The sequence below is a fragment of the Chaetura pelagica genome, unplaced genomic scaffold (assembly GCF_000747805.2).
Source record: "Chaetura pelagica isolate M959 unplaced genomic scaffold, ChaPel_1.0 scaffold15, whole genome shotgun sequence".
In the NCBI taxonomy this organism is placed as follows: domain Eukaryota; kingdom Metazoa; phylum Chordata; class Aves; order Apodiformes; family Apodidae; genus Chaetura; species Chaetura pelagica.
Window position 1 is genome coordinate 4,526,988 of NW_009953507.1, and position 13,523 is coordinate 4,540,510.

Consider the following 13,523-nt stretch of genomic DNA (forward strand, 5'->3'; position numbering starts at 1 on the left):
TTTCTTCCATGGGTAGTTTATTCCATTGGAGTAAAAAGATGCTTCTTCCACAGCACCATTAATGCACGGTATGTCCAGTTTTTACTGGATGTGTCCTCTTTTCCACACGGAAATTTTGCTTGCATTAGATGTTATGATGTCCAGTGATCTGGTAGAAGCAAATGGGATACCTGGAAATGGTGGATAAATTGTCACTGCACTGTGTGCTGCACACAGTGCAGGTGGCACAGGGAGTCATCTGCCCTGCTTAGTGGTGGGCATGTCTTCTGGATGTTGGCACTCTCCTGTAGTGAGTCTCTGCTGTTGAACGCCCTGAGCTCACCAAATACCATTTCTCTAGGTTGTTTGTAGCATTGGCAGAGTAGGAAGGAAAGAACCATCACCCAGAAGAGAAAGACAAAGTCACACTGCCCTTGACCAGATGCATTAAACTGCTAGGCAGAGTCTAGCATGGCACACTCCTGGTGAAGCCCTGGTAACACTGTGCAAGATCAAGGATGTACTGAAAGCAGCAGAGGAAACTCTGTTATCTAGTATAGTAAATTCTTTTAAAGAGACTCTCTTGCTTATGGAAATTGCTGAGTAGCCTTATATTAATCCTAAAATGCAAAATACTTTTTTCACTCAGGATCTGCATCTTACAAAGTGTCTGGTAGAAAATCTTACCTGATTCTTAAAGAAGTGACTCATGTAGTTATAATTCCATTTCTACAGCTCAGCTGAATAGAAATCATTAGATAGGCTTTGAGATCACAGTATCTTTTCTGAAGATCAGTGTAGTTTCTGCATTTCACCAGTGGCTCTGAGTCACTGATGTGTTACCCACTTGAATCTGTCATAACTTGACCTGCCCTTTCTCTGCATCGGCTTCCCAAGATGACATCCAGTGATAGGAGTCAAACTCCTGCATTCCCTAATTTTGTCCGTGGGGCTGCTTTTCTCTTCAGGAAAGTTTTGGAGAGAAAAATGCCTGCTCTGGGTGCAGGACTAAAGAAACAGGAAACAAGGGCTTTGTCCTTTTTGGTTCATGTCCAGTGTACTAGTTTTAGCGGCAGGGATCCAAGAATAATCTCAGTTGACCATGCAACCAAAAATACAGTGATCTCATTGCCCGTGGCAAGTCACACATAGATGGTTAGCTAAGCAAAGTTCTTCTTTGTTGTTACATTGCGTTTTTAAAAGATTGTATGGGTGTCCTATCAGCAGAGAATCTGGACGAAGAACATAGATTTTTTTTCTTCTATAAATGTTGCCAGTGCCTAGTGAATCTTTCACAAAACTGCAAAAGTTTGGTAAGGGTTTTTTTCTTGATATTTTATTTTTCTGTTCTTATTTATTTATTTTAATTACATGATGCAGGCAAGTAGTTTTTATTTCAATTTCTTATTGGCTTAAGTTTTATTTCCTCAAGATTCTTGTTTGCCTATTTGCTTCTAATTCCTTAACTCATCAGACCTCAGTTAACAGAAAAGATGAGCAAAACTGGTCATTTTAAAATCTAGTAAGAAAAAAAGGAAAAACCGATTCCCCTTAGAACAAAAAATGGGAGAAAAATATTTTGTTGAAGGAAATATTTTCCATTCTAGGAATTCCTAATAGAGTAAAGCTAATTCAAAGTCTAAATTCTTCAGACTGTGGGAGATGGGTGTATATTGTGACAAATGCCAACGGATGGACCTTGATGCTCCCCGTCACTTCTGTTGATTTTGATCTACTTCTTAGTAAAAACTCTTTAAATAGTAATTGAACTTGAGAGAGAAAAGAGAGAGCTATGAAGGCTCTGAAACCTTTCCTGCGGGACATGCATGTTACAAGTGGCGTATCAGTGCCCCAGTCATTGCTCCCATCAACAAATATGATGTGAACTGAAGCAGCATGAGAAGGTTACCCTGCTTGTGTTGGTCCCATTTGAGCATGCTCAAATCCCTGAAAGCAGAATGAGCAGCTTAACCAACCTTTCCTGTGCCTGATGCATGTGGAAGCTGACACAGTCATCTCTACTTGTCCTTTCCTGGATGGATAGTCCTCTGTTTTTACCTTGTATCAATTTAAAAATGGTCTTACAATGACTGAAACTACAAAAAAACACCCAGACCAAAATAAACATATGCCTAAGAACCCTCTTAGTTTTTTAAGCTGCCCTTCAGCACAGTCAGCAACCTGTTGAACTATCACAAAGTAATTTTGCCGATGTTTTCTCTGTTTCAGGGAGCTGAGCAACTTTCTGCATTGCCCAGCATATCAGTAACTCTTTCAATGGATACATAAGCTGTTCTGAAAGCTTGGCTGTAAACAGGAATGACATCAGGAAAACATGACCGTCATCTTTTTTTCATTGTTGCCTCCTTTGTTTTCCAGTCAAGATAGTAAACCTGAACTCCATCCAGTGGGAAGCATCCCTGTGATTTCACTGTGGGTTGCAGCAGGAAGCAGAGCGTATTTCCATGCAAAAAGAACATGCCAATATAGAGACATTTGAAAAAACAAACATAACCAATTTAGTTTTGCTGATGCTGCTTTGAAAGGATTCCTTTGCAGTTACTAATACACAATATGGGTACAAATACTGAGGGAGGAAAGCTGTTTCCTTATATCTGCTCCTGGTTTTGAAGCACTCAGGCGTTCACTCCAACTCTTCCCATCCCCAAAATATGCTTGTATTCATTCCTGCTTTGAAACTGCAAAGAGAAACATCTGAGCAGAGTCTTGTCTTCCATTCTTTAATCAGACCAAGTGAGATATGCTTGCTGGGAATGTGTAGCTACAAGGAGAATGGAGCCTTTTGTGGGCACCCATCTGCTGCTCCCCCAGTAGCGTGGCTGGGCTCTCTCTTTTGAAGTGGGGTTAGTGATGTAAAAGCATGTCTTCAGGGTAAACATGCTGCTGTTTTCTTACACTATGCAAAATACATTGTTTACTTGAAGACACATGCCTTGACTGCAGTTTAGTTTGTCTGGTGCTTCTGTGGTTCATTAAGAAAACAGTTTCAAGTCCTGTATACAGCTGATTCCAGCTGGGAAGGTAGAGATACACGTGAGTGTGGGATGCGGGGGTGACTGGGCTCCCCATGCCCAGGCTTTGTGCACCCCAATGCTGGTTGGCATCTCCCTGTGCCTGGCAGTGCCCTGTCCCTGCCACCAGAGTCACTGCTGCCGGGCACTGCCAGATGTGGCTTCTGGCAATGCAGGCCCGCTGGGAACCCGTCTTGTAGCTTCAGACATTTAGCTATGCATTTAGTTAGAATGATAATGTAAATTATATTAAAACCCTCCCCCTTTAAAGTTCCGAGAAGCTTAAAAATTATTGCAGTAATTAGGCATTAGTTTTGATTATACATGAAATTAGATCAAGCTTTATGAGGGGTGACGGAGCCTCCAGCAAGCCAGCCTGTGACTCTGGTGCAGTGATCTGGAGTGGGTTTTTTTACCTGAACAGGTCGGGTGAGTGCTGTAAGACATGCAGTCTTCATGGACATTAACATGAAATGGAAACCCACCTCTTCAGCTGGAGTTTGAGAGCTGCATCACAGCCTGTGTGCCAGCCATGGAGCAGCAGCAGGATGGGCTCCTGGGCTATGCAGCCCCTACACAGGCCTGGGCAGCCGGGAGCTGGTGATGCTGGGCGAGGAGGTGGCCTCAGCCATGACACGGGCAGGCTCAGCCCCGCTGCTGAGCATGACCAGGAAGGAGTCTTGCTGGTCCTTACTAACAAGGAAAACCAGGAGAGATACTTGGAAATGTGCAGATCTCTGGAAGCAAAATCAGTTTGCATGTTAACTATCAGGGAAATCTCCTTGTCAGTAAAATGGTCTGGAATGAGCTGGTTATTAGCATGCTCATGCTGCCCACGTATAGTACATCCCTCTACGTATCCTTCATCCGTCTGCTTTCTGCTCAGCATAGAGACTTGTTTCCACCTGCCCACTGTGCTGCTGCTGCTGTGCCCCTGCCACCTTCCCCTGTCTGCATTTCACCCCCCACAGCAGCTCTTATCCCATGCGCACCAGGTACCTGAAGAACCAGAGTTGATGCTGTAGGAGGGTGTTGGGAAAAGTTAGACACTGTTTCATCCTTGTTGCAGTCAGAATTCAAGAGTGCTTATTCCTGCCAGCAAATCCAACTTGCCTTGCTTCCCACTCTCTGGAAATATTCCCCCAGACTAGTGTTATCAACCCAATTAACATTTCAAAATTCTCAGCTTGCAGGTACTAGTTTCAGAAAAGCTAATGGCAATCTTGTACAATGTTGTGCAATCCAATTGGCACCAATTTGTTCTTAAACCCCTGTTCAGGCTGCAACCTGAAATATGTTATTTTTTCTTTTTGGTATTGTGTACAGAGCAAATAATCCTCAACAGCACAGGCTACATTAAAGATAATGTTGCCAAAATTAGTTTGTGGTTTTTTTCTTTTAAACACGACGGGAATTCACAGTTGCTTTATGCACAGTTTTTCCTCCCACAGTTTGGATTTTTTTTTTAGCTGTCTGATTTAGCAGGTACTGCTATGACTGCTGCCAGGGGGCCATAGAGTGAGAGCTGCTGCAAGTCTCAAGCCCCAGATCCCACAGCCCATCTTCCCCAAGTGTTCCAGATACCCAGCTCTCAGGATGAAGAGATGTCTTGTACATGCAAGGTTGACTTGGAGTGTTTTTAAGAGCGTCAACAGCCTGTGAGCACCTAGAGGTGGCTTTGCCTGGGAGTGTCTGGATCCTTTGCTTGCACTGACCCCAGTACCATGTCACAAGTCTGGATGTGGCTGGGGCAGTGCAGGGGCAGGGGTCAAGCTGACATAGCCACAATCTAGGTACACACCCCGTGTCCTGGGTGGGCTGAGACAGACCCCTCGGGTGCTCTGAGCTACTGCTGTGGCAGCAGAACAGTGCTGGAGGCAGTGTAGTTCATGCTGATTTAGGGAGAGCTGATCACTAGTGTAGTCATGTAGGTACTGACTCAGTGCCAGCATAGACCATTGTCTGTCCTCCAGCAGTTTTCCAGCCTTGTACTAGTTAATCCCAGTTACCTTATTTTCCCCTCAAAGACACGTTTTCCCAGGACACTTCTCTCCCTTGTAGCTCAGTCTGGACTGAGCCCCATTGCCACTGTGCTTGCATACCTCATGATCTCAGCTGCCTTCTCTTTTACCTTGCCCTGTGATGTAAAATCCTGCCATAATACCATCTAACATGTTGTTCTCTTCCCTATTCCTGTGACCCTTCTGAACACTCTTCTTCAAAGGACACTGGACAACACTGGCCAGTGTTTTCAAAACTGAGCATCTGCAGAAGGAGGGCTGCAGCTGCTCGTCCTTCCTGACAATTTAGAGATGTCAAGGTATGGATTTAAACACCTGATTTTATGAGATCCCTTACAGCCTTTACAACTTATGCTGTACAATCTGTGTTTCTTGTTTCTACTGTCCATGTGCTTGCCCTGCTCATCCCTTGTGCTTTGCTTTCTGCTCTTGCTGTCTTGATTTTCAACCCTCAGCCTTTTCCTGGGCTGACTGTTATTCTTTTTTGGGGGTGCTGGGTTGGGAGTGAAGCTCTGCTTGGGTACACTGGCAAGGACTCAGGGAATTAAGCTCTAGGCCAAACTTTGGCTGGGAGCAAAGCCTTCTGAAGTCAATGGGACTCCTCCTGTTGATGTAATTGGCTTTGGAGCAGACGTGGACTTTGACATTCTTCAGAGTGGTGGTTCCCATGTGAACTTTTGGCACTGTGTGAATAAAAGATAATTATTTTTGTATATCCTTTCCAAAGCCCACAACTTGTGTTGTCAGTCAGTGCTCCTAAATGCACAGAGCTGAGACTGGCAGCCTGAAATGAAGGGACAAAAGCTGCAACATAAACTTAATGTGGCCAAGAGGAATTGTTTCCATGTCATTTTGTCCAATTTGAAGGAATTGCTCATCAGCAGCAGTTCTGATCCCAGAGCTGGAGGCTGGAGGGCTTTGGCAGAATTCATTAGTGCCTAGAAGTGATAGAATGTTATTCACAATCCATTTATGTTTTTCGAAAGAGAAGTGATGAAGTATATTTCTCATGGATATAACTTTTCTAGTATTGCACCATTTAACAGCACTTTTCTCTAGCAAAAGAGAAATTTGTGCTTTCATCTGTTCCTACCATAAAACAGGGACTACTTAGGAATACATGATGGTTATTTTCCACTGGCCTTTTGGACAGTTAAGGCAAACACCAGGCCCTGTGTCCTTTGTCAAGGTGCCCTGAAGGCACTCAAACTGGGATCACATAAACAGCTTCTGTCCTGGAACACTTCTCCAGAGAGACTTCTCATGAACTGGGAAGACCCTGAGGTAGAGTCTCTGTAAATTCACAATTATGCCTGTTTTCATTTTCCTTTCTGATAATATTTTCTGCTGTTTTGACAAAGCATCTTACTTAGGTTCCCACATGCCATTTTCTGCAGAGTTTTCTTTCTTTCAGGGTCTTTTCTCTGCTTTAGAAGCTCCTGAACTTTTCAATAATGTAGAAAATATTTTAAGGAGTTTGTCTTATGGATACTCACAGATTTATTATTTCTGCTTTTAGAAGTGGAGTTTTGTAGTGCCTACAGCAGTGGTTTGGAAGGGACAATATTAATACATTAGTATTTAATGCATTTTAAATCTGTTTCCATGGTGGTGCTCCCACCACCTATGCAAGGAAGGAACTCAGCACTGACAGACTAGTAGGCTTCCTGAGGCAACCTGAAGCTTAGTGCAGGACCATGCATCTTACTTTTGTGGATGTTTGCTGATTTTCGCTGCTGTTTGCTCAGCATGAAGCATGGTTTGGGTTCCAGCTCTGCTCAAGCAGCCAAGTATTGTCTGTGGTCTCCATTTCTGTGAGCTGGTGCTACTTACATGCTACTGCTGCCCAGGCAGTGGAGAGGACAGTAAAAGTATGTCATCCTCATCATTAAATCAAGGCTCAGTACTAGACTAGATGTTTATTAACTCACATATGTAAAGACATGGCTGGAAGCACTGCATGATGGAGGTTTGATCATTCAAAGGCATATTACTAAGTGATGGCTGCTACCATGGGCAGCTTTTATGAGCTGGGAAAAGCAAGAAGTTATTTGAACCTATAGAGTGTCCTTACTGTGTATTTTGCTCGCCAAGGGGTTTGCATGAATGTCATAAAGCCTGTCATCTGTTTTTTCTACAATGCCTTATAAAGCAGAATTAGAATAGGTGTAGGTTGGTGTATCTGTGAAAGAAAGATCTCATGCTGAAGTGTTTTATGTAAAATATGCAGCTTTCATAGTTAGCCCTAAGACCTCTATGTAATAAGCCAAAAAAGTGTTAATTATTTTATTTCTGCCAACTTAAAAAAAAACAGAGAAAACATTTCTGGCTCGGGTGCTGCCATTGCCAAATATGCATTTCAGTTAAACTTTCCCGTGTTTACATTTCTAGATAATAAAATTATTTGGTTTATGGACTGACAGAAGATACAAAGCTGAGATTAAAGTCTCAGATTTGATTGCATTTGTCATAAACTAAAAGTAAACGTGCTGCCATTGCCAAATATGCATTTCAGTTAAACTTTCCCGTGTTTACATTTCTAGATAATAAAATTATTTGGTTTATGGACTGACAGAAGATACAAAGCTGAGATTAAAGTCTCAGATTTGATTGCATTTGTCATAAACTAAAAGTAAACATGGAACAATGACTGTTTAATCAAATCTTAGTTATTTGTGTATCTTAGCGAGGTTCAAGCTTTTGTCATCCTTACTGTCTTTTCTTTGTAACGCAGCAGGGTATGTGGTTGCTATTAAATCTTTTAATGATTTAGTGGAGGATAAAGATGAGTAGTTCTGTTTTTAAGGAGCCTATTCAGCAATAACAATGACACAAAAGACAACAGTCTGCTTTGATTTCGATCTTTTGGAGATTTCTTTTGCAGAAAGCATACAAAACATAATAGTGCCAGGATATAAATTCAGTGTGCAGGGACTGTGTTTGTAATGAATACTTCTCCTGAGAGTCTTCCTGCCTATCCAGGATCCTCTTTGTCCATACACTGATGTGTTAAGAGTCTATTTTAATCTTTCCACCTAGTTTTTTGGTGAACTTGGCTGCAACAGCTTTTGGAAGATGTTTCCATTATTTGTTCAGGATATTAATGTTGCCTTCATCACCCTGGTATCTCAGCATTTCAGCTTCTGCACCCACTGCTCCACAATGGACATGTATATGCTTTTAATTCCACTTAGTGGAAGAGAAACTCAAGGGCAGAATGTCTTATACCATTGGAATAAGAATTTTAGGAGCCAACTGCAAAAGGACAGATTGAATCCTGTCTTCCTGCTTGGTCTATGCTGCATTTCCCTTTCCCAGTCTACGCGGGTGACAGTGGCTTGGGCTGCTAAGATCCAGGCTTTCTGCTCAAGCCAGTCTTAGCAGGATGCCTATGAGTCCATCTGCCAACAGGCCTCATGTTTTTAGAGCTCCTTCAGGAAGACTTCTGCATCCAGCCAGCTTGCTGAAGCCAAGCAGATGAAGGCTGTTAGAACTGGTGACAGCTGAGGTTTGCTTATGTGTGTGTATTCATCTGTGCAAAGGTCTGCTCCAAAGAGTAAAATGTAACCAGAGTTTCTCCTGTGCAGCATCCCTTGAAGGATGTTTCACACCCCTGACTGAAGCCATCTTGCATCTGCCAAAACATTATAGGGATTTTTTATAGCTGTGTCATAAGATCCTTGAAAAGTCAGCTTATTACAGCCTTTTTAGCAGAGTAACAGATCGGTTGTGTGTGTATATCAGATTGCTGCATATGGTAGGCATATCAGAGAGTGAAAAGCCGTGAAGTATTGCCACTCCATAAAACAGTACTTCCTAATACTATTTTTCTAACATATCTGGCAGTAAACATTTGAAACTTTTAAGGGGTATTTCGTTTGTGAATCTCAAATCATACATGTTGCTATAAACTTAGGGCTTAATTCAAGTCCCCATAAAGACAAGGACAAAATTTTTCCTTTTTTATTTCCTTTGTTCCAGCCCTCAAAGTGAATGTTGTCTGTTGAAAGTAGAACAGATACTAATTTGGTCCCATAAAACCACAGATTGTTTAAATTTTCCGTGAATTTCTGAATGAATAGATGATCGGATCCCGTGATGCTGCTCCCAGACTTGCTGGTGATATGAAAGAGGCGCTTGTCCCGCCGGCTGTGTAGCCACGCCGCTCTTTTGTTGCCTGTAGTACCCATGCTCAGCTGCTTTTTTACTCTCTTTATTTTAATGCTCTGCAATAGGGCTGCACAAAGTTGAACTGGCTTTTAAAACACAGCTTCATTTTGCAGCTATATGTCTGTGCCCAGTTTTCTTTTGTGCTGCCTGTGGAACAAGGAAGCTGTGTGGTATCTGACACTGGGCTTTTTCCAGTGATTTATTAACTGTGTCAGAATAGCTGTTTTGAATGCTGGGAAGCTCTTGCATATTGTGACAGTTCATATTGATTATGACAGTCTCTAGACTCTAGTGCTTCATCAGACAGTGGATCGTATTTTGTCTTCTTACTATACATACCATGGGCTATAGATCATAGTGTTTTCTTAAGAAAAGAACCCATTGTCCAGCGTTCTTGCTGGTATGAGAGAACTTCTGTAGTGTATTGTACAACAAATAGCAAAATAGTTCAGGCACCCTATGGAACAGACAGACAAATGTCAATTTCTTGTGGAAAGAAAAAAAGCGAATAGTTAGCTCTGCTTCTGGTCTTTCAGAGGAATGAGCTGTGCAGTTGACAGAAGCGGGTAAACTAGTCTAAGGGTGTCATTTATGAAAATGTGGTGCATCCTCTATTGTCTGTTGGCCAGAAATCCACAGACCATGCAGGAGGAGAAGGAGGTTGCAGTGAGGATTTTTGGCTGCCTATCATTTTTAAAGATTGCTTTGGGTCTTGGTAGAGGCTGAAACTACACACTTCTATAGTGAATAAGAGAAAGAGGAGATAAAGATTTCTGCAAACTTGGGAGAAGGTGAAAGCTGGCACTTGAGCCTCTGTGAGGGGCACATCAAATGAATCACCCCAAATAATGATATCTTCTGACTGGGTTTGGCTAGGCGGTAGTGAAGTAGCACACAATGTGTTTTTCTGTTTGTCTAAAAGCTGTTTCAGTGCAGATAGAAGTGAACAGCTGAGCTTTTACAGATAACCTGATGAGGAGGAGAAAGTCAAAAGCCATTTGGCTAATTACGTTGCCGTAATTTACCACATTGCTACTACATGTTATTGAATGAAAAAATCTTCCTACAGTGCATTTCTTTTTAAAATAAAACAACATGAATATGAATGAGTGAATAGGGAAGGAACCGTTCTGATTTTTCTGTTCTTGAAAGACCTTTTATAAGAGACCATAGTGATGAGTCATAAACTTTCACTTTACAATAATAAACCTTAGGAAAATGACCTTCAGCAATTCCTGATACTAGAATTTTGATCCCAGAGTGGGTTTAAATTGATTCTGTTGCAGTTTCTGCTGCAATTTTACATTGATGTAATTCAAAATCCATTTCTGCACATACCTTATTGTGTAATTGAAATGAATGCAATAGCAGGTCACTTGCAAAATGATTATTTGAGGGATACTTTGTGCCAAGACTGAAGCACTGAGCTGGGACCCAGGGGGACTGGATTCAGTTCTTAACCCCCCTGAGGGCCTGTTATTTGCCAGTTTATCTTTCTCATCAGATGAAGTCTTCCCCATTTCTGGTTGTTTATTTACACTATGAGATCTTTGAGAGGGAGCATTTCCTATCAGAAGCCAGTCTTGATCTCTCCTGGGATTTCTAGATGCTGCTGTAATGCTAACCGTATTTTCTGTAATGCAGTCTGTATTTTCTTAATGAGCCCTTAATGTTTGCAAGGAGACAGAATTCAGCTAAGTGGTTTTGTTTCAGTGGTGACGCAACTTCCCATTCCATGCTCACATTGAATTTGGATTAATTATAGCACTCACTGTGTCATAATTATCTTTCATAATGGTAGAATGCTCTAGAGTTTGTAAATTCACAGCACTGCTGTCAGCCTCAGGGTGTACTGAGATTTTAGAGTGGCATCTCGCAATCCAGTGTCAGGTATTCATGCTGTATTTATAGAGTTTCGGGGTTTGTCCACAGTAATATCAGAAGTGCGTTAAGGAAAGGATAAAATGGAAGAGTTTTAAAATGTCTGCTTTTCACTACAGATGTTACTTCACTATGTTCCATATTTTTTTTATAATTTTCGTAAAGTATTTTGAAGAAGCAAGGTGTGAGGAATGAAGAAGTTCAGTTGTTCAAATGTGATTACTTTTTTCCTTAGGTGACTTTTTTCTAAAGCTCTGGTCACAATGCTCTGCCTGTGCATTGTTCTGGCTCCTTAAGCTGGAGACCACGCCTGGGGAAGATAATTTTGGTGTTGTGCTGTGCAAAGTGACAGCCTCCCAGCACCATTTGTAGACTAGCACTGGCTTGTATGAAGATCATTTCAGTCACTATGGTGAGGGGCCCCTTCTCCTTGGCTTCCCCTTGGCCTTGCTGGGGCTCTCAGTCTGTCCATTTGCCCTCTAGCCCTTTATAGTCATTTGCCTGGGATGTGCTCCAGGTGTTCTGGGCTCTTCAGGATGTCTCTAGTCCTTTGAGTTGCAATATTTGAGAGATTGTGTTTTGTTTTCCTGTAATCACTGCAGAAGGTGGATGCATCTTCTATTCACATCTCGGTGCCCTGAAATGCCTTACAGTCAGTTTTATTTCCAGGAGATTCTGGGAGCCTCCTTGTCCATAGGTTGAAGCCTGCTCTCTGATGACACTGTTCTTTCTCTCTTCCCTTCAGATGGTGTCCACAGTGTCACGGCAGTCTGTACCCTGCGTGTCACCATCATCACGGATGACATGCTCACCAACAGCATCACGGTGCGGTTGGAGAATATGTCCCAGGAGAGATTCCTTTCTCCCCTCCTGTCCCTGTTTGTGGAGGGAGTGGCAACAGTGCTGTCTACCACCAAGGATGGCGTCTTTGTTTTCAACATCCAAAATGACACAGATGTCAGCTCCAACATTCTGAACGTGACCTTCTCAGCTTTGCTCCCTGGTGGCATTCGAAACAAGTTCTTCCCCTCTGAGGACCTGCAGGAACAGATCTACCTCAACCGGACCCTGCTAACCATGATTTCCACGCAGAGGGTGCTGCCCTTCGATGACAACATCTGCTTGCGTGAGCCCTGTGAGAACTACATGAAGTGTGTCTCTGTCCTGAAGTTCGACAGCTCAGCCCCATTCATCAGCTCCAACACTGTCCTCTTCCGCCCCATCCACCCCATCAACGGGCTGCGGTGCCGATGCCCCCCAGGCTTCACGGGTGACTACTGTGAGACGGAGATTGACCTCTGCTACTCCAACCCCTGCGGGAGCAACGGGCTGTGCCGGAGCCGAGAGGGGGGCTACACTTGTGAATGCTATGAGGACTACACTGGTATGTGTTTATCTTATCTTTGAGCCATGATTTATATGTTAGACCATAAGCCAGACCAGCTCTGTGTCAAGCTGAAATTGCTGACATTCTTAGTCAAAGGGAGAAAAACTCCTGGTGCTGCCTTCTGGTCCAGAGAAGGCTTGTGAGTGTCACACATCACTCAGGGTAAGTCCCATGTGACTTAGGGGTAAGTCTTGTATCTTAGCGCATACCTGGCGGTAGGAATTGTTCATTGCTTCAGGCCATGCAGGGGGCCAACAGCTGTTGAAGCAACTCACATTGTGTGAATTTCTTCTCAAAAAGCTTTATGTAAACATGCTTCTTTAATCTGGAAGGAAGAAGGTGGGGGACATCCCCTGGTTTGTGGTTTTGCATGTTAATGCCTTCCTGGTCCTTTAGTAGTCCCCTAATATCAGGGTATAGTGGGAGTGCACAGCCTCAGTAGGAGGTCATCAACACTTGGTTGTCAACGAGTGCAGAGCATGAGGATGGTTTGTGATCCCAAGAAACTGCAATTATATACATTTACTGGAAATACCAAAGGTCAGGTCCGCTTTGTATATGTCCACATAAACTTCAGAAGGACATAGCTGCTTCCAGGCCTTTTTCCATCAGCCTACTAAGGAACATAACTTTGCCTCATCATGGACTTGACAGCTAATAAAGATCAAAGTGCTGCTTCTAAATACTCCTGAGAAGTTATAGAAGAATATTAGCTGAACATTTCCTTCAGTAAAGCCAGTGTCATTATTTATGTATTTGAAACCGCACATGCAGTTAAACATTCTGCACTGCTGCTGGCTGTAATCTATGCTGAAGGCTCAGCACTGTCTTCTGTGACCCCCACAAACAGAGTGAAACAGAGGGGGCTGTTCCCAGTGCTGCCTCTCACTGCTGAGGTTATAAAAATTTGAAAGCTTAAACTATTTAAGTCTCCATGTGTATGCCCACTGGGCTAAACTCAGTGAGTGAAAGAGTTTTCCTTCACTTCACGGCTTTTGACTCAGGGCTGTAATTAAAAATGCGATGGTGGAAGGAGCCAGAAATCAGTGAGCA

At 42.8% G+C, this 13,523-nt stretch overlaps 1 protein-coding gene across 1 annotated transcript in view; it reads left to right on the plus strand.

The window, feature by feature from the left end:
* Positions 1-13,523, plus strand: part of CELSR1 (cadherin, EGF LAG seven-pass G-type receptor 1) — a 167,363-nt gene that overhangs the window by 58,941 nt on the left and 94,899 nt on the right. The window contains exon 2 of the mRNA XM_009999453.1: positions 11,829-12,467. Coding sequence (XP_009997755.1) covers positions 11,829-12,467 — 639 coding nt within the window. The remainder of the gene's footprint in view (positions 1-11,828; positions 12,468-13,523) is intronic.